This window comes from Choristoneura fumiferana, chromosome 3 (genome assembly GCF_025370935.1).
Source record: "Choristoneura fumiferana chromosome 3, NRCan_CFum_1, whole genome shotgun sequence".
NCBI classification, from domain to species: domain Eukaryota; kingdom Metazoa; phylum Arthropoda; class Insecta; order Lepidoptera; family Tortricidae; genus Choristoneura; species Choristoneura fumiferana.
Genome location: NC_133474.1, coordinates 14,673,991 through 14,699,866, shown reverse-complemented (window position 1 = coordinate 14,699,866; position 25,876 = coordinate 14,673,991). Strand labels below are relative to the sequence as shown.

General features: G+C 36.5%; 5 protein-coding genes across 5 annotated transcripts; 1 reads left to right on the top strand and 4 right to left on the bottom strand.

The window, feature by feature from the left end:
* Positions 1-662: 662 nt before the first annotated feature.
* LOC141426236 (carbonyl reductase [NADPH] 1-like) lies at positions 663-1,750 on the bottom strand. The gene has a single exon (XM_074085084.1). The coding sequence runs from the start codon at positions 1,609-1,611 to the stop codon at positions 778-780; it is 834 nt and encodes a 277-aa protein (XP_073941185.1). The 5' UTR covers positions 1,612-1,750; the 3' UTR covers positions 663-777.
* Positions 1,751-3,815: 2,065 nt separating this feature from the next.
* On the bottom strand, positions 3,816-9,112 carry TM9SF4 (transmembrane 9 superfamily protein member 4). The gene is made up of 9 exons (XM_074085812.1): positions 9,006-9,112; positions 8,544-8,926; positions 8,305-8,460; positions 7,945-8,222; positions 7,404-7,607; positions 6,801-7,221; positions 6,322-6,505; positions 5,142-5,280; positions 3,816-4,432 (listed from the first exon to the last, which is right to left on the bottom strand). The coding sequence occupies exons 1-9, from the start codon at positions 9,021-9,023 to the stop codon at positions 4,332-4,334; spliced, it is 1,884 nt and encodes a 627-aa protein (XP_073941913.1). The 5' UTR covers positions 9,024-9,112; the 3' UTR covers positions 3,816-4,331.
* Positions 9,113-10,150: 1,038 nt separating this feature from the next.
* Positions 10,151-11,817, top strand: LOC141426698 (neuroguidin). The gene is made up of 2 exons (XM_074085810.1): positions 10,151-10,411; positions 10,639-11,817. Exons 1-2 carry the CDS (start codon positions 10,403-10,405, stop codon positions 11,521-11,523), a joined length of 894 nt encoding a protein of 297 aa, XP_073941911.1. The 5' UTR covers positions 10,151-10,402; the 3' UTR covers positions 11,524-11,817.
* Positions 11,818-12,301: 484 nt separating this feature from the next.
* On the bottom strand, positions 12,302-15,029 carry LOC141426699 (uncharacterized). The gene is made up of 3 exons (XM_074085811.1): positions 14,592-15,029; positions 14,041-14,170; positions 12,302-12,734 (listed from the first exon to the last, which is right to left on the bottom strand). The coding sequence occupies exons 1-3, from the start codon at positions 14,888-14,890 to the stop codon at positions 12,495-12,497; spliced, it is 669 nt and encodes a 222-aa protein (XP_073941912.1). The 5' UTR covers positions 14,891-15,029; the 3' UTR covers positions 12,302-12,494.
* Positions 15,030-16,171: 1,142 nt separating this feature from the next.
* On the bottom strand, positions 16,172-25,573 carry LOC141426235 (uncharacterized). The gene is made up of 9 exons (XM_074085083.1): positions 25,078-25,573; positions 23,751-23,812; positions 23,302-23,448; positions 23,089-23,170; positions 22,592-22,740; positions 19,893-20,006; positions 17,497-18,472; positions 16,834-17,058; positions 16,172-16,621 (listed from the first exon to the last, which is right to left on the bottom strand). The coding sequence occupies exons 1-9, from the start codon at positions 25,427-25,429 to the stop codon at positions 16,323-16,325; spliced, it is 2,406 nt and encodes an 801-aa protein (XP_073941184.1). The 5' UTR covers positions 25,430-25,573; the 3' UTR covers positions 16,172-16,322.
* Positions 25,574-25,876: the final 303 nt, after the last annotated feature.

Genomic DNA, 25,876 nt, shown 5'->3' with positions numbered 1-25,876 from the left:
TCTTTTTAATGTTTAGACTATTATTAAATAACTAACAGTACTGCCTGCAACACAGGTCCGCAACAGTGCAAAAACTTAAGTAGCTCAGTCAACAGATTATGAGCCAGTGTTAATAGATAATAATATAATATGTTCATGAGGAACAAGCCAAAATTTTTTGTTTGTTATGTGAACATAATATTTATCGATGTGTTAACTGATAAACAAACATTGACCTTTTTTTATCAGTAAAATATGCATAGTATTTTGTTCTCAATGTGCTTATATTTAAGTTTAATGTTTCTTTGTAAAGCAAATTAGGCCTCCTCAGTATGGAATTCTTTTTACTATATGTATATATGTAACATTCATACATTAGCTTCAGTAAACTTTAACCCAAAAAACAATTAGAAATGTTAACAAATGTTGTAACCAAATACTATCTTCCAATGGTCTGATTGACTTGAAATTTGGTACAGTGATGATGATAATGCCAATGCAATAACCAAGTTTAAAAAGCAAAAAAGATGTTTTAAAACTTAACAAAACATTTATTTTTATCAAAAGAATCAGCCTACTAAACAGTTAGATCATATCAAAAAATTTTGCCTCATTCAATAAAATACTTATTTAATAGAGGGTAGAGTAAAAAATATTCGTAAAAAGATATAATAAAAAGAAACTTGCAAAGGAAATTCTTTATAATTATAGTAGGTACTTGTTTAAAGTGTATGTGACACTATTATCACAGGATGTTCATGGTTGTAACACTAACAATCATTAAACCATTGGATCCTCTTAATCATCCCAGTTAACTTGATGTCCGTCATGCCACACAAATGTGCCTTTCAGGGATTGAGGTGCTTCCAAGGCCAAGTACAAGGGGCCACGTGCCCCTCTCTCTGGAGTGAAGTCTCCCATTTCCATTGTCATGTCCGTTTTGACGAAACCAGGATGTACACAGTTAATTGCAACATCCTTGCCTTGTTCGCGGAACTCCCTCTGTTGGACAAAGGTCAAAGCGGACATTGCCACTTTTGACACTTTATAATCTCCATAAGGACCCGCAAATGTCATGAAAGAATTCTTTCCACTCTTTGCTGCTTCTAAAAACTCATTAACAAATTGTAAAATCTCGTCAAGAGTGAGGTCGTCCTTGTTCAGGGTGTCCAGCCAAACCTGTTTCCTTATGTTGGACAGCAAGCCCCAGTCGCTGCTTATATTTATAATGCGTGCATCATTTTTCAAGATGGGGTACAATATTTTAGATATGGTTAATAAACTGAAAAAGTTTGTATCTATGAGTTTTTTCGCATCATCGTAGCATGAAAACGGTTTATCGAAGTCGAGAATTCCAGCATTGTTTACTAAGACGTCAATTCCTGTGTGATGTGTAGAGATGTACTCGGCAAACTTTTGAACACTTTCTTCAATTGTAACGTCCAAAACATGAAAGCTGGGCTTAAGACCGTTCTCTTCAAGCTTTTTGACAGCTTGTCGCCCTTTTTCTTCGTTTCTAGCTGTAAGGTACACAGCGCCATCGAACTTCGCACATAAGCCTTTGACGATTTCAAATCCAATACCTCTATTGCCACCGGTGACTACTGCTACTTTGGTTTCCATTTTGTACATAAAATTTTGAATCTTAAAATACTACGTTATAAAATAATATTTATCACCAAAATATGACATTCCTTCCTACTTCCCCGGTCATTCTTATTTATTTCTTCAAGTACTGACACCTGGTGGCGAGCTGGCTGACACCCTGGTTGACATTTGACGTATCGTACATGACATTTCTATTTTTTTTTTCAATAAACAGTCAAAGGCACGATCTCTTTAAATTATATGCCACCATGAAATCAAATTTCAGCATCTCTTGCAAAATAAATTTTTTCATGTAATTTTCTGTGAACCAAGAGAAAATCTTTGTTCATTTTTTATAATAAAGAAAGATAAAAAGCAAACAAAGCTATAATCACACTGACTGAACTACTCTTTGACACTCAAGGCAGAGGCGGCGGAGCGATGCGGAGGCGGTACCGGTTGTACGTCAAGGGCAAAGATATCGACACGGCCAAAGTTGCAAAAATATGTATACACGGCCTTAATGTTAGGTGCATAAAGTCGTGTATACATATTTTAGCAACTTTGGCCGTGTCGATGTCTTTGCCCTTGACTGTAATATTAGAGCTAACGTGAAAGAGGCTGTGTGACTTGTTAACGTTACCAAATTCACATTATAAGTAACGTTACGTAACGGTAAAATCGTAAAAATACCTTGTACTGGTATTCAATTATAACGTTACTTGATAAATTAACATTATGGTAACGTTACCCAGGGTTGGGCAGTATTTGAATTACTTGTAATTAAAATACGTAATTGAAATACAGACAGATACGAATTTGGTATTTGTATTTCAATTAAGTAATTGAAGCAAGCAAGTGCTTAAAATGTAATTTGTAATTCGTATTTTAAATACCTGACGCCGAGGTATTTTGTAGTTAGTATTTCAAATACTTGTGGCTTCAAAATACATTTTAACCAAATTTCAACAGAAATTCATTTAACCTTCATTTAGCGATCTTACTAATGGGTGCATTCTGAAGAATAAAGCGCTCGATAGCTTTCGTAAAAAAACATGAAATTATGATAATTTATTGAATCAGGCGGTCCGTATCAATAAATTAAAAGAAGGGTGAGCAAAGAAATTCTTTTAGTATATAATGCCTGGGAGCAGCGCAAAATTAAAATCGTGAATGCATAATATAATCCGTAAAATATAGCAATTCTTAAAAAAAAAAATTTGATACAATTACATACAAGCACATAAATATCGTTATTGAGTACATTTAATAGCATTAACAAATGTTCTTATTTAGCAGAATGACGACCAGGGCCGCTGTAATGCAAAATTGAGAAGTAATCTTTTAACGATGCTTTTAAATTAACGTTAACTTTATGTGAACAGCTTATCACGTTAAATTTTTTCTACCGGTTTTTTTTTAAGTAACAGTACATCGTTTAACGTTAATTACGATTTAACGTTAAATCTGTTTGACAGAGGTAACATTACCAACTTTTTACCGGTATTTGAAGCCCTGGTGTGACCTCTTTCACCGCACCGCTCCATCGCCGCCCTTACTGTTTCTATAGTCTGTTTATCCTAACATGATTCAAATGACAGATGCCAAACTTGAAAATACAAACTGAAATATAGATGCACAGAAAAACCAGAAAAATAAGACCATCACTGGGAATCGAACCCAGGTCCTCGGTATTCCGTACCACCTGGGTTCGATTCCCAGTGATGGTCTTATTTTTCTGGTTTTTCTGTGCATCTATATTTCAGTTTGTATTTTCAATTTAGGTTTTACGAGATGACCGTAAAAGTAAAAATTTGGAATTGAAATAAAAAATACAAAAAGATTCCAAAAAACCAATCTTAAGATGCCAAACTGACGTAACTAGTGTCCCTCCTACTGTTTCATGGAAGTTTAAATCGTGTCGTGCGATACGAAGATCGACCGCGTTACAGTCGAACAATGAGGGTTTCTTGACAAGCGAAATATCGCTAGATGGCGTTAGTATCGTGAGGTCTATTTGTCTGTAGTCTTGCTTGTCATTGGCTCATTTAATTCTATTTATCACTTCCACATTGTTAAAAGCTAGCTATGTTGATCAAATTGATGTTGCTCCGTTCAACCTCTTTGAAAGTGTCACCACCACAGGCTAAAGACCTAGGGGGCTACTACGACATTCGAAGTTCGCATCGCGCCGTCCCTGTCACTCTCGTATTATATAATATTAGCGATACGGGTTTCACAAAAAAGCGTTATTTAATATATGGCTGTATTTTCATCTCACAAGTCTTACAACTCGCTCTGTTACATTCTCATTACAAATTCACTCTGTTACACTGTCAGATTAAATAAAAAAGGAACTAGAACATAGAAGGAACACGAATCTTACTTACGTAAATGTTGACATGTTCAAGCATTTAACATCATAAATATGACAATTCTCAACTTCTCCTTTAGCTTCCTTTTGTACTCAATTGTGTGTTCAAGGAGTTTGATTGATACACGGTACACCACTATTTTTATAGCTTTTACACTGTAACTTACGAGCCCCAAAAAATGCGAATTCATAAATAGAACGTAACGTAACTAAAAAAAATATTACAAAACATAATCTCTAAAATGCACAGATTTTAATGTGAACCTACCATATTTACATAACTTAAAACTTTAGCAAAAAATCTTTTTGTTCTTTGTCAATCAGATCAAAATAATTCATTAATTACACATCTTAAAACAATCACACAGTAATAAGCCTTTTATTCTTATATCTAGTCAATCTTCACTGCTGCATAAATTTTTCTGATAAAGGTGTAAGCAGCAAAAAATCCAATTGTGCCAGTTAACAGCCAAAACGTAAGCACCATGAGGCCTAAAAGTAATACATGAAATAAGTGTCAAGTACTTGTTCACAACATGGGTGTACCCGGAGGGGGGGGGACGACGACTAAGGGGAGGACACCTGTCCCCTCCTAGAGCTATAGCACACTACACAAATGTTTTAGTGGTAAAATTTTACGTTTTTAATATGAGTTATAGAAATGGTGCGGAGTACTGCCTTTTCGCAACGTAACGTTTGGCAACCTGTTTCATTTCGCAAACTAAAACTGTAAATATTTCAGGATTTATTTTAGGGCCATCGTGTAGAACCCTTTAGGTTAGGTTAGGTTAGTTTTATAAAAATCCTGAAATATTTACAGTTTCAGAAATATTAAACAGTTGGGAAATGAAAAGTTGCGAATTGAAACAGGTTGCCAAACGTTATTCGCCGAAACATTAGTAAACCACATGGTGCGCTGCCCGCCTTAACTATGTATCACATGTCACTATATTGCGTTACACAATTAATAAAAAATGTCATTGCGGAAGATCCGCGAAGATTACTTTTGAACCAAAGGTCCAATTAAACTGTTACCTATACATCCATTGCGTAACGTAATAAAGCAACTGTGTTGTTTTACTTATATATTGTATGTTGAATTACTTTAGTATCTATAAGAAACTCCTGATTTACCCCTTTGATCTGGAGCTAGGTACACCCATGGTACCAAATTTAATTTACAATCACTCATTTTATTTACCTGTGTAGCCAATATAAAGCAATGTGGGTATAAATTCAGTGATTTCCAACTTGGTGAAGAAGTAGAATATCGAATAAATTAAAATGTACACAGCTGAACCACCTGACACGATAAAACTTTTCCACCACCAGTGATAATCCTGAAATTTGATAAAATAAGTATTATACAATTACGATATAAGTGATACAATTTTAATGGGCATTGAATGATAAATGGGGCTCATCACCTCAGAACAAGAGGGCTTGGGCCATAGTTCCCACGCAGGCCCAGTGCGGATTAGGAACTTCACACGCACCATTGAATTGCTTCGCAGGTTTGTGCAGGTTTCCTCACGATGTTTTCCTTCACCGCAAAGCTCGTGGTAAATATCAAATGTAATTCCGCACATGAATTTCGAAAAACTCAAGAGGTGCAAGCCGGGGTTTGAACCCACGACCCTCTGGTTGAGAGGCGATAGGTCAAAGTCAAACCACTAGGCCACCACGGCTTCTCGCTAAGAGGCTTATTTGTGGTTAAATTAGAAAGTGTGTTTGAAAAACATTGACTGGCAACTATTTTGCCTATTCTACATATACTAGTGATGTAACGAATATTCGCATATTTTTGCATATTCGCATTCGCATTCGCAAAATTTCTGCGAATGTTTTGCGAATATCAATATCAGAAAAAAAATACAATTATTAGATAGGATTAGATAGGTTAATAAAATCAAAATACATTATTTTCTTATGTTTTTTGTACAAAAAAAAAACTTAATCTCGTAATCACATTATCAGTCTTCACTTAATCATTTGGTATTATTATTTATTTATTAACTTTGCGATGCGTTCGTATAAACTGGGTAATTCTCCGAACAAAATACAAACGGAACACACTTTGTTCGAACGAGACTGCCATAGACAATTTGGCGCCAAAACGAAAAACTCAATATTCGCATTCGTGAATGTCGGTAGCAGATATTCGCATTCGCATTCGCGAATGTCGGTAGCAGATATTCGCATTCGTATTCGCGAATGTTCAAAAAATGACATTCGTTACATCACTATCCTATATCAATGCAAGGATTGAATGTAAATACAGGGGTCCTCAGCATGTAGCACAGTAAGGCACCATTTCAATAGCTTCTTCAACCATGATCAGAACAAAATGTAAATGAAAAGTTTTATCAAATAATATTTACCTCACCACACAGCTGGAAGTATACCATGACAATTGAGATTTGTGAAACTGACACCACCAATATGCAAAATACGAGGAATAAAAATCCAAATAGGTAGTAAAACTGATTTTCCCATAATGCATTGAAGATAAAGAACAGTTCTATGAACACAGCTCCAAATGGCAGGATCCCAGCCATGAGTATGCTGAAAAAAAAAACTAATTAAACTCTAATTACTTATATGATTTTATTGGATCAATTTGATTTACATCTGTCTGCAAAGTTTGGCAGATGCAAACCTACAGAAATTGTGAAAAAGGAAAATCAATTTATAGCACTTAAATTTTTTCTGATTACAAACTTATATTTTACAGTTTAATAATCAACCAGGACCAGGAGGTTACAAAAATACTCTCCTTATGTCATGATGAAATAAACAGTAATTTCTAAGAGTTATATTGGATTCTAAATAATAATGTTTTATGTAAAACATAACTTACCACACCAACACATTCATGTACCACACTTGTTCAGGTACTTTCCTTGGTATAAAATTTGTCCTTACAGGATGTTGAAATGCTTGGTTCTGATGACATCCAATATAATATCCCAAATACACTAATGGGAGCGAGATGCAAAACCATAAGCACAATAAAGCCATCATAGTTGAAAATGGTACTGCACCACTGGAATGTTTGCCCATGATGAAAAAGTTTAAAAAGAAACAGGTGCCAAAGACAATAGCCGGGTATAGTGTTGCAGTTAGAAATGCTGCTTGCTTCCATTGTTTGCCTTTCATTGTGCTGTACAGACGGGCAGAATAGTAGCCTGCTATAAGACCCATGAACACATACAGAAATATAGCAGCAGTCATCAGAGCGCCTCTGCTAGCTGGCGATAACATTCCCAGCATAGCCACAACTGAAATATTTTAACATTAGTTTTAGTTGCGATAAGCAAAATCATTTTGTTCCAACTGATAAACTATTTACATTACAAATTTAATTACAATAGGTAATTATTAATCTACCTAATTATACATTTTTATTGAAATATTGTTATAGCATTCAACAGTGAGTGATATGGTTTTATTGAATACTCACAAATAGTAATGAGTGCCATGAGAAATACTTGAATGCCACTACCAATAACAGCAGCAAACAGCATTCTTTTAGGTGGAGGTCGAAACACATCTCCGTGAACTAACTTCCACCCTGTTTCCTCCATCATATCATCAATACTTTCATCAGAATTGTAGCGCGCAATATCTCTCCGCAAAGTCCTCACCATAATCATTGTTAATATTCCTTAAAGAAATTCAATTAATTTGTAACAAAAAAAATACTATTGTTGGCTGCTAGAAACAAATACTTAGCTTAAAACAAGCAGTTTCATGCCATCACTAATATTTACTAATGTAGCAATTAAATTTTTAAGTTACGTAACATTGATGATACAGCAATGCCGGGAAACCAACAATGGCTAATGCCGCATATCTGACTAGTCAATTTTTGCAGGAGTGTTAAAATTAAAATATCTTTGGTGTTTATATAATACCAGCCACAAAATCTCTATTTGCTACTTTTTGTAGGTTCCGTGGCATTAGCCAATGTTGGAAAACAAAGCTGCAGTAAATTTGAGTACCTGACAAGAAGAACAGCACAACAATGGAGTTGACAATGGAAAACCAATGAATTTGAACATCTTTCATTCCTAAATAAATGTCCCATCTTGAAGCCCAGCTGATATCAGATTCCCCCCACTCTACAGAATATGTGAAATACAATTTAGTGCCTGTATCTTCATTGACCAGCTGAGGTTTAGCATCTCCTGAGATTTTACAGGAATCATCTACAAAGATCAGTTCATCCTTATCCACTGACATTGTTTCCACTTCAAAACCAACAACTCTGTATGAATCCCTTAAAGAAAGAGAAAACAAAACAAATTTTACAGAAGAACATAAAGCTGTGTGTTAGCGTTTAAATGTATTCATTAACTTACTGACTGTGCTTGTGATATTTGAGAAGTAATTTTAAGTGATTGTTGATGTATGCTTTGCCTTTAGACATGAAGCCAAGCCTGTAGCCTTGTTCTATATTTCTCTCTGATGTCTCACTATTTACCACCCTTGTAGCTACTGGTAAATTATCAACTAACCTTAAAAACATAAAGACACTAATTAAGTTACTTATCAGAGCCAAATCATGCTCAAAAAATATAATAACAAATATTTTACTTACAAATGAACAAAGTATTCATGCTCAATCCGACTTGCCACTTTTTCGGACTCCTCAACACTCCAATTTATTGGATTATTCTTCTGATGACACAAAAGCCTACACTTGATCGTCTCAGCCATATGGACTTCATACGGTGTGTTTACAATTCTATCACCCCTCAATACTTCACCCAAATTTTCGGACTTATACACGAAGGTGCCATTTTTAGGTAAGCATAAAGGCAAAGAGTAATATTCATATGGCAATTGTGTATGAATACTAGTCATTTTTACTGCCTTTACCTCAATTCTTTGGCCTTTTCTAAACTCTACTGGAGCTACTCCCGGTACATAAAATCCATTACTAAAGGGAATGAGACTTATAATGATAAGCACGGAATGTACCTGAAAGAAAATCCGTATTATACTAACTCGATTGTGTGTATACATAGTTGTGCTTTGATTAGGAATCACAAATACTTACTATAATTTTTTTATCCATTTCTGATAATATTTATTGATAAAATAATACATGAAGTGACATCTCACATACATTCCGCATCTGATCCAAGGGTGACACTTTCAATTCAACACTATTTATTTACCGGCCGTACAATACCGACATGGAAATACCGCCATGATATTTCGTAAACACGCCCATGGAAACACTTGTGAGCAGCAGGGCTACTACGAAACTCGAAACTCGAAGTTCGTGTCGTGCCGTCCCTCTCGCTCTCGTAATAAATAGTGTAGGTGTCAGAGGGACCGCACGACATGAAATTCGAGTTTCAAGTTTCGTAGTAGCCCTGCAGTTTGACACCAGTAGCACAGAATATATAATAGTATAATATATAATAGATAGCTAGTAGTGTCAGCAGCAGCATACGACAAGAGGTTCGAAAATCGAAGTTCGTATCGTACCGTCCCTCTCGGTCTCGTATTAAATAGTACAAGTGTCAAAGGGACCGAACGACATGAACTTCGCGTTTCTAATTTCGTAGTAGCCCTGCAGTTTGTATGGGCGTGTACACGAAATATCGGGTCGGTATTTTCATTTCGGTATTATCCGTGCCGGTAAATAGTGTCACTTTGACCCACTATATCCACAGTCCACAGCCACACTCCACACTGAAAAATAAATAGGTAGGTAGGTGGTTCGCACAGTGGTTCGAATCCTAAATCCTATAAATGGGGGGACACTGAGTGACACTCTTTCCCGGCCTGGATAATACCGACATGGAAATACAGACCCTGTTTTTCGTGTACACGCCCATAGAAGCTCTTCAGGGCTACTACGAAACTCGAAACTCGAAGTTCGTGCCGTGTGGTCCCTCTGACACTTATACTATTTAATATGAGAGCGAGAGGGATGGTACGATACGAACTTCGAGTGTCGAGTTTCGTAGTAGCCCTGCTTGTCAGTTTCTAGATGTACGTGTACACACATAAAAAACAGGGCTGTTCATTAAGATATCTGTGTGCTACGAAATTCTAAAATCGAAGTTCGTATCATACCATTCCTCTTACTCTCGTATTAATTAGTGTAAGTGTCAGTGGGACGGAACGACACGAACTTTCATTTTCGAATTTCGGAGTAGCCCCGCTGCAGCTAGTTGGACATTGGTTGGTATGGTATGGTACCAATCTAACGCAGAAAGAAATAAAATAATGTTGCCAGCTAGCTAGCGTTGCCAATGCCAATGCTAATGCTTGCTAGCTAAGTCAAATTATACGAAGGAAAGGAGTTTTGTTTGTTCGTGTTCGTTTTGTTCGCTTATCCCAATAAAAATAACCTATACACCGCCACCGCGTCTATCAGGCTATCAGCAACTGAACGTCATAGTCATACAAGTAAAATACAATACATAGGCTCGGAGCAACATGGTTCAGGTGAGGAAATTATAAAATATAAAATAAATGTTCATGCCATTTAGTTTGTTAACGACACTGAGTTGTAATATGGACTCATATTCACAAGTCTGAATTAACAATTTTACATTACTTACTAAGTGTATTCCTATCCTAACTGCATAGCATAATTTAGAAAAGGGCTTGAGATCATTGTTGGTCATTGTAAATTGTCTCGTATTATATTAATTTAAATGATGTTTCCACAGGCAGCTGAAGAAACTGAGCAACCTGATCTGCCTCAAGCAATGAATTTAATGAAAGAAATGAACATGAATGTTCAACAAGTCTCGCAACTGGTGGACAGCATGCTGCTACGCGTGAAGAGTGGAGAGATCACCACGGACAAAGGCCTGAGTTTCTTAGAAATGAAATATCAAATGCTCCTCAGTTATTTGATCAATTTAACTTACATTGTGTTAAGAAAATGTTCTGGAGAAAGGATTGAATCAGATCCATCTATTGATAGGCTTATTGAGATACGCACTGTGCTTGAAAAGATTCGTCCTGTAGATTCTAAATTAAAGTACCAGGTTGACAAGCTTGTTAAGACGGCAGCAGTTGGCTCTACAACTGAAGAAGACCCACAATCGTTCCGTGCAAATCCTGCTAATTTATTAAGCAAGATTGATGAGGATAGTGATGATTCCAGTGATGCCTTAGATGACGATAATAAGAAAGACACAAGCAAATCAAATGTTTATGTTCCTCCAAAATTAGCAGCCGTACATTTTGAAGAGAATTCTGCCAAGATTGACTATGAAAAGAAAAACAAGGAGCGGTCAAAGAAGCTCCTCAATTCAAGTGTTATGCGTGAACTTCGCGAAGAGTATTCTGAAGCTCCATTGGAAGTTACCACAGGAAATTATGTGAAGCACTCAATATCTAAGCAAGAACAAGAGAGAGTTGAATATGAAGAAAACTACCTTACAAGACTTCCAGTATCAAAAGCTGAGAAAAACCGTAGAAGAAGGATGACAACAGTTGGAGTTTTGGCAGATGAGATTACAGGGAGTAGCAGTAATCGGGTCTCACGCAAACATAAGATGAAGTCTAAGAAGGGCAAAGGATTTAAGAAAAGGCGCACTCATTAATATTTTTGTAAAATAATACTTGTTCTTTAAATATGTAGGTATTGTACTAAATAAGATTTATGTTGTTTTACAGATTAAGAGAAAATTGCATTTAAATGTTTAATTTGCTTTACATATAATTTATAAAAGCTTCTTGTAAGCTACTCATCATGTGTTCAAAATAATTCAACAGGGTAAAATGGATTATAACAGATTGTATGGTTTGCACATCACTTGAGTGGCCTTATAAAATGGTAAAAGTATAGTTGTTCACCCTTCATAGTTTTCAATGGTTTAGCAAGGCAATTTAAAAATCATAATTCTTTGTATTTGGTTTGGTCAGTGTGATAATTTTCAAGAAAAATCAACAAAATAAATAATTCATCAAAAACAGATAGTTAATATGGCCATAATAAGATAATATCTATTCTGTTGACCTATCATGCATCGGTAATTATGAAACATAACAATGGTATACTATAAAAGTTTGAATAAGCACAAACATGTAGAAAGATGCAAAAATCTATAAGTAGGTCTACATTTATATCTTTGAATATATTAATGCATCAGTGTCATCGTTGTTGTTTCTTTAAAAAAATATGGCTCTGTCCATCAGAGGACAATTTTGCCAGTGTCTAGTAGTTTTTGCCGTTGTACGGTAAAAAAATTCTAGAAAACGAAATATGAGAGGTAATGGTGGATGAACGATGGCCGAAACTAATCAGTGTCATCAATAGGCCTGATTTATGAAGGATATTTTGGCACTTAAGAATAAGCAATTGAAAAATTAAAATACATATAGGTATGTAATTGTTTTATGCTAATTTAATGATTGTTACAACAGCAACAGAAATATTAACAATTCATTTAGGTTGAATGTTTCCCAATACCTACATCATGTTAATTTGTTGGATTTAAGTTTTGATTTTCGTTGTGTTTTTATTAAGTTCATTGTGCTCGTTTTTATTATTTTGTCGTGACATAAAGTTTGATTAAATATCGTTGGCGTTTTTATTGTTGTTTAAGTTAATTTTGACGTCGGGGAAGCTTTGGAGGCAGGTGGCAGGGTCGAAGGACTGGTAGCGGAAGAGCCGGAGCTGACGAATGTGTCCGATGGGCGTGTGGGTGTCCAGACATTGGTAGTCGCCGCGCGGCGGGGCCGTGCCGTGGTTGTGCGTGAGATCCGAGCGAATCACCCGATTCAGCAACCACGTCGGCGTTGACATTGTCAGCTGGAAATAAAGCATAGATAGATATCTCTAGTTCTGGCTTGGTCGCAATCATCTTTAGTCGTCAATATTGTCTCTCTAATGTGATGTGATGGTATTGTATAATGTTGTGGACCAAATGATAAATCGGTCATTTTTCATAATGCCGGGGCAATACTATATGTACGATGGCAATTTGATAATAACTCTTCAAATAATTAAATTTCTCGGGCATTATAAGTACATAATGTCTATCAACTACTGGGCAGAGTAATTACAATATGTGCTTCATTATTATTATTTATATTTTTGACGTAAAAATCCGTCGTTTTATAGATGCATTTAACTATATAATTAAATCATCGCATCGTCATCATCATCCCAGCCTATATGTCCCACTGCTGGGCACAGGCCTCTCAGGATGAGGGGGCTTGGGCAGTAGTTCCCACGCAAGCCCAGTGCGGATTGGGAACTTCACACACACCATTGAATTGCGTCGCAGGTTTCCTCACGATGTTTTTCTTCACCGTAAAGCTCGTGGTAAATTTCAAATGTAATTCCGCACATGAATTTCGAAAAACTCAAGAGGTGCGAGCCGGGGTTTGAAACCAGGATACTCTGCTTGAGAGCCCATAGGTCAAACCACCACGGCTTATATAATTAAATATCTATCAAAATCTGTAAAGTAAGTTATACATATAATGGTTGAATTCAATTCTCGTTCTCGCTGCGCTCGTCGTTGCACCTAACTTCCCGATTGATTAAATCAGACTGCAGCGAGCCAAAAATCAGATTGTAATCAAATAGCCCAACGATCATGTAGCAATATTCATAATGACCGGACAATGTGATAAATAGAATAAATATGACTGCCCGGTATAGCTTGTCATTATTCATAATGCCCGGGCAGTTTAAATAATGGCCTTATTAATCACTTGGTACCATCAGCCAAATATGTGGTCTACCACTCTAAGGTTGATAAGCGTTTGCACGTCATAAAACAATAATGCCAATAGACGTGTCTGTCAACTTGAAAGTTCGACTTTAATTCATTTGATAGGAACTTGTTTAAAAATTGATAGACCACTTATTTGGCTGATGGTAGGTACATACCATAGCATATAGGTACATATATTTAAATCCCGATCCCGCGGGATTAGCGGGATAAAAATAGCCTATGTATCTTTCTCGGGATCTATATCTACATACCAGTTTTTGTCGAAATTCTTTCAGTATTAGCATGAAAGCATAATAAAATATAGACAAACAAGAGGATATTAAGATAATGAATACTAGGATTTCTTGATGTTGACGTAATTTAATTACTTACCGGCTTAGTCACACACGGGAAGGGATTCCTGTAATCGTCTTGTTGCGTAGACATATAGTCCATTACACCGAATTCAGGCGGCAACTGCGCTAAATTTGCGCTCTTCATTAATGTGTTCCTCCCCGGAGTGCTTGAAAATTACAAATAATCGCTTTTACAATACTATAATCGGTCTAACATCGTGCGTATTGCGTATTTGCAGCGGAGATTAAGGACAAGGATAGTGTGTGGGGGAGAGGCTACAATAGTCTCTCTTCCGGCGGATGATATGCCTGGGGATCGAACTCCCAAGGGAGAGCGTCGAAGTTGTAGATATATGCGTCCGAGTCACAGTATATAAATAAGCTAAAGCTAAGCTTTAGCTTATATAAATTATATACTTGAGTTGAGAACCTTCGATGCCGCGATGTAGAATTTGGAGTTTCTATTCCTCACTAGATGGCGCTAAGAGTCGCTACAGTAAGTATACAGTGTAGGTAGATTATCAAGATATGTAGGTACGTAACGTACCCTATACTCCCTGAATATAATAGTCGTGGATGGGTACTTACTCGGTACAAGGGTAAGAAGTAAAATTAACAAGGGGTTTGAACGAATAAACAGGATCAGTTTTAGTAAAGACTTGAGCGAGCATGTGCCGGGTTTCCGTCATCCCTGTTCCCTGGTCTTTGGTGCCCCAGCGGTTGTAGGTGCTCATATGATTGCTCAATTTATCCCGATAGACATAATTATCTTTCGTTTCAGCATGGGTGGCAAAATCCCAATTCTCTACTTTAGTCTTCGGGCTATACAAATTTTTTGAGAATAATATTTGTTGAGGCTTTTTCGCCATTGGGTTTTTAGTCCTCATTTTCACAGGTGATACCTATTTAATTAAAGCAGATCAAGTGTAAACGTAAAGTATTTAAATTTATTACAATTGTATTCGTTAAAAAGTGGTTAAAAGTATTCTTGTAGAATAAATATATCTTATATGATATGAAACTATATTTTTATGAATGTCGACGTAGTAGTGATTTTATTATGTCAAACACATGTCAATGTCAAGCAAGCAAGGCAAAGACACATGCGAAAGTATTTAGATCTACGCTATTGCCGCACTCACACTCAACCATGCAGGTGGGACCCCGCTGCCGTTGTTGTTGCATTAGGTACAGTCGAATGTAAAAATATATATACAGCCATAGCGTCAAAATATGTATACATCCACCTTATGTTTAGGGGCATACAGGTGTAAGTACCTACGTAAACCACCAGAATCTGGTTGCGTTGCTCTGTTGGTTGAGTTCGAAAAGCGTCAGTGTAGTGTGGTGGTGGTGATAGATGGGTTTTTATGATTTGTGTGTGTTCTTACAGTGTGAAGATGGAGGAACTGCATGAACACACATTTTTTGCAATAGCGTATATGTGAGGCCGAGGATGTATGGACATAATGTCGCGTCTGAGCAATAAAAGTAATGTTTCAGTTCATTGATATGGACCTCAGCAAAGTAACGCCTGATTCAATAAATAACTATTACTTACTCGTATCTACGCGTTCAAACTGTGCGGGCCGTAAAAAAATCTGCGCGTGCGCTGGTCATTGCACGAGTCTGCGCATTAAAACACGTATAGTGTGCCTAAGAAAATACATAAAAAAAACAGAGTACCTTGAAAAATCCTAAAAAGAAGAAAACAGTCTACTTAGTGAGCTAGAACTCTATTAAGTAGCTAACTTAAAGCTCAACAGTCGGGACCCGCAGAGAAGAGTTATGTAGGTAGGTAGGTACTAAGAGTTTTTGAGATGGTCACGATTTGAATGGGTCCCGACTGTTGATCTTTAAGTTAGCTACTTAACAGAGTTCTGGACCACTAGACTCGTTTTCTTCATTTTAGCAGGTAACTATTATTTTAAGGCAGTCGGGTGTTTTGATTTTTTCATTTATTGTTTTATTTCACACTTTTTGATATAATTTCTGTGAAAATGGTAGATTTAAACTACCTACCTATTATAACCCATATATATTTAGAATGGGCTAATATTAGCTTTCATTTGATCTCTACTCGATAGGTTTGAATAAAAAAAAATTGAAAACCCAATTGGGCGCCAAAAATCCGCTATTTTTATTTTTTAAGAATATCATGTACCCAGTGTCACTCGCGTCATCAAGACGAATTCAACGACGTATCACTTATCAAAAGCGGTGCAGCCGTTGAGTAGTACGTAGGTATATTAGAATAAAATAAATTAAACACACATTTTATAAATGAAAACAAACTTTTAAACAGGCAAGTTTAAGTTACTAGTGAATTCTGGGCAGAGGCGTGGCCACATCACCCTGCAGCGCTAGCTGTTCCGCCCACAATTCCTCGTCCTTCAACCGAATGCTTTCCTCCACACACGTGATGAACGCTTCGAAGAATTCATAAAATGTTATTTCTATTTCTAAATCCATTATTTGTCCCTTTTCCAGGAGTTGTGGAAATATTAAAGCGAATATCTTGATGACCGTTTTGCATGGCAGATTCCCGAAGTTAAAGAGTTTCAACTTTGGGGTTTCCTCTTCTGGCTCTTCATCTTTAAGATGATCCAAGTCGTTTTCTGTAAGAAGATAAAGTAAATACAATAGTAGTAGAATTCGTTTCACGCTATCCCGCGGGAACTATGCAATTTTCCGGGATAAAAACTATATCCTACGTCCTTCCCCAGGACTCAAACCTATACCGAATTTCATCTAAATCAGTTTAGCGGTTTAGACGTGAAGAGCTAACAAACAAACAAACAGACTTGCAAACTTTCGCATTTATACTTACCAGTGACAAAAGTGAATTCGTCTCCAAAAATGTACGCATTGCGTCCTATAGGCATGCAGGAGTCGGGTGCGTCAATCAGAGGCGGTTGGGGGTTGTCCAGATCATGCGCCGGCCGCCGCGTCGCGCACAAAAACGCACGCACGGTGTGCGGCTCGCCCACACTTCGGTACAAGGCGTACACGCTCTTCAGAGGCACGGTGCTGCCGTAGCCGTTAACTAGGTGACCTACGTTGTAGTGGAATTACATGTTAGAAATTACCATCAAAATGGAATAGGTTATCTACAATTTTTTAAAGAGGCAATCCTATTATATCGTTTAAGTATATTGAAATCAATGATAACGTACGAATGTCGCTTGCGAGGATTTCCCGCTAGATATCCGTCACAAAAACTTGGTGTGTGTGCATGTGCAGTGTGAAATTGGACAACGTTTGGCGACAATTAATTCGCAAATTAAAAAATAGTAACTTGTCTCGAGAAGACAATGGGAAATTACGCCGTGTGATTAAAGCTCCGAGTTGGCCGCACACATCCTGGTTTGACGAAGACACGGATTCGATTCCCGGCGAAAGTATTTCTTTTCTGGATTGATCATGTGTGTTCTAGTTACAGTATATTTAAGTAAAGTGTAAAGGTTACAAAATAGAATTTGTGAGACCATACCTTTGCGGCGATTAGCCCCAGGTAAAATGTCCCTTTCCATAAATTCTCTGAATGCACTTGCCAAAATCGTGTCAGGTTTTGTGCCAGGAAAGTGTCTCTTTGCGTACAACTCAGTGGCAACTGAGATCAAGCTGTGCAGAAACTGCCAAAAATATATCTTTTCAAATGGATTGTGTGGTGTCCTGGCTATCCAAGCAGGGTTTTTAAAGAATATGTTATCTATTTGGACAAAGGTTAAACCTTTGTCATGCATATTGCAATCAAAGTACAATTGCCAAAGATACATGCGGATGAGAACGGGAGTAAAATGAATTTCCACGTTGTTGCAGATCGTAGCATAATTGTAGTAAATATGCCTTAATTCAGTTTCGTAGCACTTCAGGGATTTGATTAGTGACGTCTCTTCGAAATTGATTAAATCCTCTATGTTTATCTGGGCGGTTGCTACCGAAACATCTTCTTTACGGCTGCTTTGTTTATAAGCACCATCGCCTTCTAGGCCTTTGTTATTTTCAATAAACTCGTTAATAATGACTGTTCTAACTTCAACTTGCCTATCAAAGTTTTTCAACGCCTGCTGAATGTGATAAATGAGGCCCACAGTGCTGTCACATATATCGAATGTGTACGGTTCTCGTATTTCTGGGTATTTGCTGTCCCGGAAGTTCTGTGCGTAATCGTCATCTTCGGGCCCTAGGTTATCATCGATAAATAATTTCTTATGCTGAATTATCAGTCCATTATTAGTGACGAATTTTCCAGAACCATGTTTCATGTTATCCTTAAATTCGCCTTTGTAATGTGAGCCCTGGCCGAGACCTAAATTGAGTACACCATAGCCATTTCGTTTTCCATTATTCCATTGGCCCCGAAAGGCACTGATCGATGGCAGTGACATCGTGTTATTATAATACGCATCCCAAATGTAAATACCGCAACCAGACATAACGCCATTTTTCCAAGTTCCTCTATAAAACTACAATAACGTTCAATAAATTATTTATCAAAATAACATAAAATACAAATGTTCTATTGACCACAAAAATTTAAGTTGGTACTAATATACCTACTCCCTGCAACAATAGGCTAGATTTCTAAAAATATTATGTAAAATAATAAATCCGTCAGTAAGATTTAAAAAAATATCGGACACGCATTTGTTTTGACAATTAAACAAAAAATTATGACGATATAGTAAAGTCCCGCTGACACTTAAGCACGGCCTGACCTGACGCCACGGGTCCCCACTCCAGAACTTCGACGCGCTTCATCTTTGTGATTTTTTGTTTGATGGACAAAAGTAAAAATACTTACGTGTACACAGGGCCGTCTTTCACCTATTAGAGGCCCTACCCCGCCCCTATGCCCACAATAAAGCTATCGGTTATCGTTTGGTAATGGAGTAGGTACGGACTAGGGGGCCCCAATCCATCGCAGGGCCCTGGGCACGTGCCCAGTGTGCCCAGTGGGGAAGGGGCCTGCCGGTGTGCACAGCACACTATGTACTGTGCAGTAGTGATGTAACGAATGTCATTTTTTGATCATTCGCGAAAGCGAATGCGAATATATAGTTTTTCGTTTTGGCGCTAATTTGTCTATACCTTCCGCCGCCTAACTTTGCCTAAAAGTTCATTGCCACGACTAGAAACACAAAAACTATAAAGGTATAATTCCAATAATTGAATAGGCACTAAGTATACCGGTAAGCGATTCGAACACAATCCGGGAGTAACGTAAAGTCGTCGCAAAAAAAATGTATCTCAAAAATGCGTCAAAACTGAGTATTAAGTAATGAACTTTTAGGCAGATTTATATTGCGCGTGGTATATGGCAGTCTCGTTCGAACGAAGTGCGTTCCGGTTGTACTTTGTTCCGAGAATTACCCGGTTTATAGGAACGCATCGCAAAGTAAATAAATAAATAATACCAAATGATTAAGTGAAGACTGATAATGTGATTACGAGATTAAGTTATTTTTTTGTATAAAAAACACAAGTGTTTTTTTTATGGTATAGGGGGAAAACGGGCAGGCGGATCGCCCGATGGTAAGCGATTGCCGTCGCCTATGGACACCTGCAACACCAGAAGAGTCACAAGTGCGTTGCCGGCCTTTAAGGTACGAGTACGCGGAGAAATGAATGTATCTTGATTTTATTAACCTATCTAATAATTGTATTTTTTCTGATATTCATATTCGCAAAACATTCGCAGAAATTTTGCGAATGCGAATGCGAATATTCGTTACATCACTACTGTGCAGTCTTTGATTCTATTTATTGTGCAGTATTTTCTGATACCTTATCTGACTGATAGACTAAATAGAATATTGTTTTTTCCAGGAAACACCCAATTATACATATACTAGTGGTATATTGCACGATAGTGTAGGAACTTACATCATGATTAGGCCAAATCATCAAACCTCGGCCCTCTCTAACGTATTGTTCCCATTCGCCTTTATATCCACTAGCTTCGCAGTACTCACGTGATCCAAGTCCGTGACGTACATTCTGTGAAACGCAGTCACATAAATAAATTTCCTACTTATGTAGCTCTATGTAGGTAGAATAGGGTAGACGACACCGTAAAACGCGGATGTAGTAAAAAATCACTAAGTATTTTAGACCTGAAAAGAAAAACCGGCCAAGATTTGCACTTTAAAGTTGAATATTTCGCAAACAGATCACTGAATCGAAAAATCGTATTGGCCTCAATGGCTATGGAACCCTAAAAATCAGATTCATTTTTAATTGACTGCAAAATTAGATATTCAGATGATTTAAAAGCTATATGTAACTGGCAAATAAGTAACGTCGTGACTAGCTATTTTTGATGTACCTACAAAATCTATGAAAACATCGGTATTCCCTTGTCTTGTCGATTTTTTTTTTTTGCCTACTTTCAACTTTTGTTATAGTGAATAGTTTGTCTAGAGTCAATTTGTATAATTTCATTATTCATAATTTTTATTGTCGAATTTTCATTTTTGATCATTTGCGTAACTCTTGTTTTGTCGAATATTATTTTATCGAAAACTCACTTTTTCGATTCTTATTTTAACAGTTAATTATATCAGTCGTTTAAAGATAAAGCGTTTTATTCAATTGAAGAATGTTTAAAATAATAATTGTCATTATCACACGGTTACATTGACTATATAACTATTATTCAATTTACATTAGTAATTTATACCTATTACAAAATTAATTGTCTTTTTAGTGAATTTATTTAATAAGTTAATATTTGCATGCCAATGTTTTTGGTTAGACGTACCGTGTCATTGCACATTAACACATTTATAAAACCACTTGTTACCAGTCTAAAGTAAAATAAATTATTTCATTATTTCATCTCATTTCACGAATCATCATATAGCTGAATAACATTTTAACTAAAATCATTTTGAATGACTGGTTATTAGATCGAGTTATTAGGTTTGACCAGGGAACCCTCGGTTTTATAATACTAAACTTTTTTAGAATTAACTAACGTTAGCGGAATGTATTCGGATTAACCGTCATTAGAATAAATAAAACAATGCGATGTGTTAGACAAAATATAATTAGGTCAGTCAAACATTATACGAAATAAGCTTATACTAAATGAAATTATGCTACTTGTATGTTAGACGAAATATAATTATGTCAGTCAAACTTTATACGAAATAATTTTATACAAAATGACAGTTAGGTCATTTAAAAATAGGCGAAACAAAATTATGTAAAGTAAGTTATACACAAAATGACTTTCACTAAAATGAAAATTAGGTAAAATGAAACATTAGGTTAACCTACCTACCTTAAGGGCTACCCGAGGTTTTCATCGATTTTTGACAAGTTTTTAATCGTATCTCCTACTTTTGCACTAGGTACAGATAGAATTATAAGTCAAACGGTTATCGGTTCATCAATCTTTTATCTCCATTTTTGACTACCGGATTTTGAAAAAAATTAATAGATACTTAATTTTGTATGTTTTTTTAACATTGTCTAAAAAACACTTATTTCGTATCTCTATTGACGTGAAAGATCTAACAAATACGAAATCTACATATTTGGGTTCGTCTTTGACGTCTCTAAAATCGTGTCGAGGATTTTCATTTGAAATTAACACAAAAGTTATGGCCAGGAAACCAGTTTTTTGGCCTAAAATTGTTAAACTTTGATGCCAAATATCTCGAAGACAATTAACTTTGAAGTAAATATGCGATACTATATTGCTTAAAGCCGTTGTTGTTAATATAATAAGCCACAAAGAACATTAGAAAAGTAAGGAATTCAGATCGAAGGTCATTGGGGCATGAGATCCCCTTAAGTAATATTAGTTTATCTAAAATTAGACAAACTGAAAATAGGCAAAAAGTTGTTAGGCAAAACAAGGTACAACAGAAAAAATCGCGTTTGGACACCTCATGAAGATTAAAAAGTTTTTGTCATAGTGAAATAAACGGATAACTGTCGTACCATGAGAATCGCCCATTTTTAAATATAGGATGACGTCTTTAATCGAGTTTAGCTCGACATGTTTCGGACATTAGCACTCTACATTTGACAATAATAATAAAAATGACGATGACAACGTGGGTAGTTAAGCGCCGGTTTTAGTAGACACCATGGCGTGTGCTCCGAGAGGAAAAGCTACGAATTACTTAGTTCAAAACTTGTCGAGCTAAACTCGATTTCAGAAGTCATCCTTTATTTAAAAATGGGCGATTCTCATGGTAGTTTCATGTTCCAAGTATCTACGTATTAGGTACTAAGAAAAAAAACTGAGAGGAGTGTAAGCCGATTCTTGCGATATATCTTGTAAAGATGCTATCGAAGAAACTGAATTGTATCAGCTGGTAGAATATTTTTGCTGCAAATGTCACGTTAAGATTCTATATACCTACCTGCCAAAGTAGTCACCAGTTAATTTGTTTAGAAAGGTTTTTCCTCACATCATAGAATGAAAACTGTATTACTTACCTAATATTTTCGTGGGCTCTACGGCTCTACCCTGGTACGCGATTCAGTTTCTTCGACTACCTAATAAAACACCTATATAAAAATCGTTTTTTTTTTCATATACGAAGTGAACAATATTTACTACTTACATGAACCCACTCTCCGTCGTAAGAGTTCTTGAAAGTTTTCGAGTAATAAATGACTCCTTTTCCATGTTTAGTGGCCAAGTGCCAACCGCCGGCGTAGGAGCGCTGTGCGCGGGAGTTGACGTACAACCCGTGCCCGTGACGCAAGTTGCCTGTGACATATTCGGTACAACCACTATCAGAAACAACGGATGAAACAAGTATTCTTAATCACGAGGAGAAAATTTGGTATCCTGACTGCTCCTAGGCATGCGGCAGGTGCCCCCCCCCCCCGAAAAGTAAAAAAATAACACCAATTTTTGCCGCCGATTTTAGGTCCGGACCTATAGGTATACCGGCTTAAGCGGTCTAGGCTTAAGAGCGATCTCTTAATAATAATAATAATAATAATAATGTTATCTAATATTTTATTGATACCATCAATCACTTAGGAGGAAACTAGAAAACGCAAGATTATTAGTTATTTCATCGAACAAATAGAATATTAATTTTGTGCCTACCAGCAAACTCGCCCTCGTACCACGTGTCATCCTTCCATTGAATCATTCCTTTTCCATTAATTTCGTTATCCTTGAATTGGCCCTTAAACATAAGTAGCAACTTAAGAAAACGTTACGGATCGCGCACAATGAGTAAGATTATCCAGAAAAGTAAGGATGGCTTTTTCAGATACTCGATTTGACTAGACATTAGGTTTTAGATCAGCAGCTTACAAAGTAAACGGTGCCATCAGCCCACTGAAAGCGGCCTTCTCCGTGCATGCACTTCATGGAGATGTTTCCTTCGTAGAGATTCCCGTTGCGGAAACGGACCAGAGCGCGCTCATCCGGCGCGGACCACCAGCTTTGGTACCCGTCGACCTAAAAGGTATAATTCCTACTTCACATTTTATTTACATATATTTTACTTGTTGTTCTGCTTTGTCGTACCTACATCGCGGCATCGGTTTAGAAAATAATTAATTAAGTACAGCCAGTTATCAATTTTTCAAATCGCACGCGGACAGTGCTACAAAATAATAGCTCTATTTAATTTTGTTAACTAATCGAAATGCTTTATTTACTGTACCTACCTGTAGGTATAAATATAAGTACTGGTTTATAGATATTTGAATGGTATTTTCGAGTGATCTGGTTTTAAACCTTATTCCCTCTCTTTTTACCTGACCAGAATCCGATAGATCTTCCATCTTGGATCGACTTCGCTTGCTTTTCGAGATTTTCGCTAAGAGGGGAAAGAAAAGATAAGGATTAAGGAGTGTGTTAATGTTCGTACGCTTAACACAATAGGCATTAAAGTAATAACGACAGTATGCACGCGTATTATTTATAATTACGCCTAAAAATAAATTTGTATCTATTAATTTATTTTAATAGGCATCTAACGTTAATTATCTTAATCAATAAAAACATAACATTTTTTTGCCAAATTTGTTATGCGATTTCATAATAGGAATATATATGCAAGGTAGGTATGCCACTTAAGGGAATTATACAGGGTGAAAAGTTGAGATGGGGCATTAGGATCCAATCATCCGATCCTGATTTTGTGCCTATGGGACTTAATTAGAGGTATTCATAGACAAACGAAAATATACATTTTTTCAATTCGGTTCATAAATGACGGAGTTCTGAGGTAACAGCCAAAAAAATACAACTGAATTAATAATCTTATCCTTTTCCTTTACTTATAAGTCGTTAAAGAACAGGCAGTCATAATCAATATATGACACGTCATAGAAACGTTAGATGTAAGAAGTGATCCGTCTGAACGCCAGTTGTCTATGCAGTTTGTGTATTTGACACTGCATCACGCGAGCCAACCAATCCCTACTTTGTTTCTGAATTTTAACTAATCAACAAGCACGTCTATTTGCAACCTTGAAATTGATTCGTAGGTATTTGAATCATAAGTCGTTTTGGTTTTAGGTATGGCCACTTTTTGTTCTGAGTTACGCTTCCTGACTTATTATTTGTTCAAAGTTCTCTACATACTGTTTAATTTTCTTTAAGCATAAAAGATTCATATTCGTAAAAAAACGACATGCGAAAGTTTCACTTTACAAAGTATACTTAGTACCTACCCTACGAACTGTATGGAAAAAGCTTTCTTTGATTTGTGGCTGTTCTAGTACTCTAAGCTTAGTTGGTCTCAAAGAGTGTTTTAATCCTTGATAGAAACGGGCATAAAAAAAGTCAAATCTGTCGACTTTCTCGCTTACTGTAAATTTTATCAAAAATCTGTGAATGTCGATTTTCATCATTCAAAAAGTTAGTAAAAGTCTCCTTTTCGCGTAGCAGCCTAGCAGCAAGGGATCTGTAGCTGCCCTTGCTGCCCCATCTCTACTTTCCACCCTGTATAATGAAACGATCATTGAACAACTATTTAACCAATTAACATAACTTATTTTGTAAGTATTTATGCATGATTTCGGGACGGATAGGTAACAAATATTTTAAAGGTGGTAGGTACAAATAATTGAAGTTTACCGGCAGTTTCTTTCCCTTTTCCTTTTTTTTTAGAAAAAGTTAATTCACTTGCTGTTTTCCCGAAATCCATGTTTGGAGTGCTTTCCTCGGCTTTCTGCTGTACAATCACCTCCCACGAATCCACGATTGTGTCCAGCATTGACTCAAAAAGCATGGTGACCAGCTCTTTTTGGACGGAACCTTTGGGACGAACGATCAAAGAGAGGGTGGATTCGCTGCAAAGGCGGGCGGTGGACTGCGCCCGAGCCGTAGACAGGCCCTCATCTCCTACATGCGAGAGTCTTATCCTTTCTGGCACTATGAGCGAACTGTCGCGGCGTGTTACAGTCCTTTGCGAATCTACGTAAAACATCTTTTAAAATTGTTTTTAATTATATCAATAAGTAATGTTTTTAATATATAACAATCAGTATCTCTCTATACGAACATTTTTAACTATCACATCGTTTGCGATTTACATATTATTATTTAAGATTTTTTATTACAGAAAACACGCAAATTACGTCAGTCAACACAAATCTAACAACGTAAATCATCGTACGTCAACAACGTCGTCAACGTAAATCTTTGACAGTATGATGGGTAGGTAGGTATACCTAGTGCCAACCACGAAGACGCGTAATTTTGTCAAAATAAGGCATTAATGACATTGTAATAAGAACCACAGCACGCGTCATCGTGAATGACTACCTATAATATTCGTGTTAACATTTCAATAATCATCAAAAAGTTTATATTCATTCAGTTTATTATAGTTTCCTGCATTCGCCAAATAAGTATATTGCGTGAATAAAAAAAA

What these genes read in the sequence shown, in the direction of transcription:
- LOC141426235 (XM_074085083.1), bottom strand. Translation starts at nt 25,429, where the DNA reads ATGTTTTACGTAGATTCGCAAAGGACTGTAACACGCCGCGACAGTTCG. An exon ending in ATCTATCGGATTCTGGTCAG is followed by an intron (nt 23,449 to 23,750) that starts GTAAAAAGAGAG and finishes TATACCTTTTAG; the next exon opens with GTCGACGGGTACCAAAGCTG. An exon ending in CGAATTCACTTTTGTCACTG is followed by an intron (nt 16,622 to 16,833) that starts GTAAGTATAAAT and finishes ATCTTCTTACAG; the next exon opens with AAAACGACTTGGATCATCTT.
- TM9SF4 (XM_074085812.1), bottom strand. An exon ending in AAATATCACAAGCACAGTCA is followed by an intron (nt 8,223 to 8,304) that starts GTAAGTTAATGA and finishes TCTTTCTTTAAG; the next exon opens with GGATTCATACAGAGTTGTTG. An exon ending in TACATGAATGTGTTGGTGTG is followed by an intron (nt 6,506 to 6,800) that starts GTAAGTTATGTT and finishes TTTTTTTTTCAG; the next exon opens with CATACTCATGGCTGGGATCC.
- LOC141426699 (XM_074085811.1), bottom strand. Translation starts at nt 14,890, where the DNA reads ATGAGGACTAAAAACCCAATGGCGAAAAAGCCTCAACAAATATTATTC. An exon ending in ACTTCTTACCCTTGTACCGA is followed by an intron (nt 14,171 to 14,591) that starts GTAAGTACCCAT and finishes GTAATTTTCAAG; the next exon opens with CACTCCGGGGAGGAACACAT. An exon ending in TCCCGTGTGTGACTAAGCCG is followed by an intron (nt 12,735 to 14,040) that starts GTAAGTAATTAA and finishes CTTTATTTCCAG; the next exon opens with CTGACAATGTCAACGCCGAC.
- LOC141426236 (XM_074085084.1), bottom strand. Translation starts at nt 1,611, where the DNA reads ATGTACAAAATGGAAACCAAAGTAGCAGTAGTCACCGGTGGCAATAGA.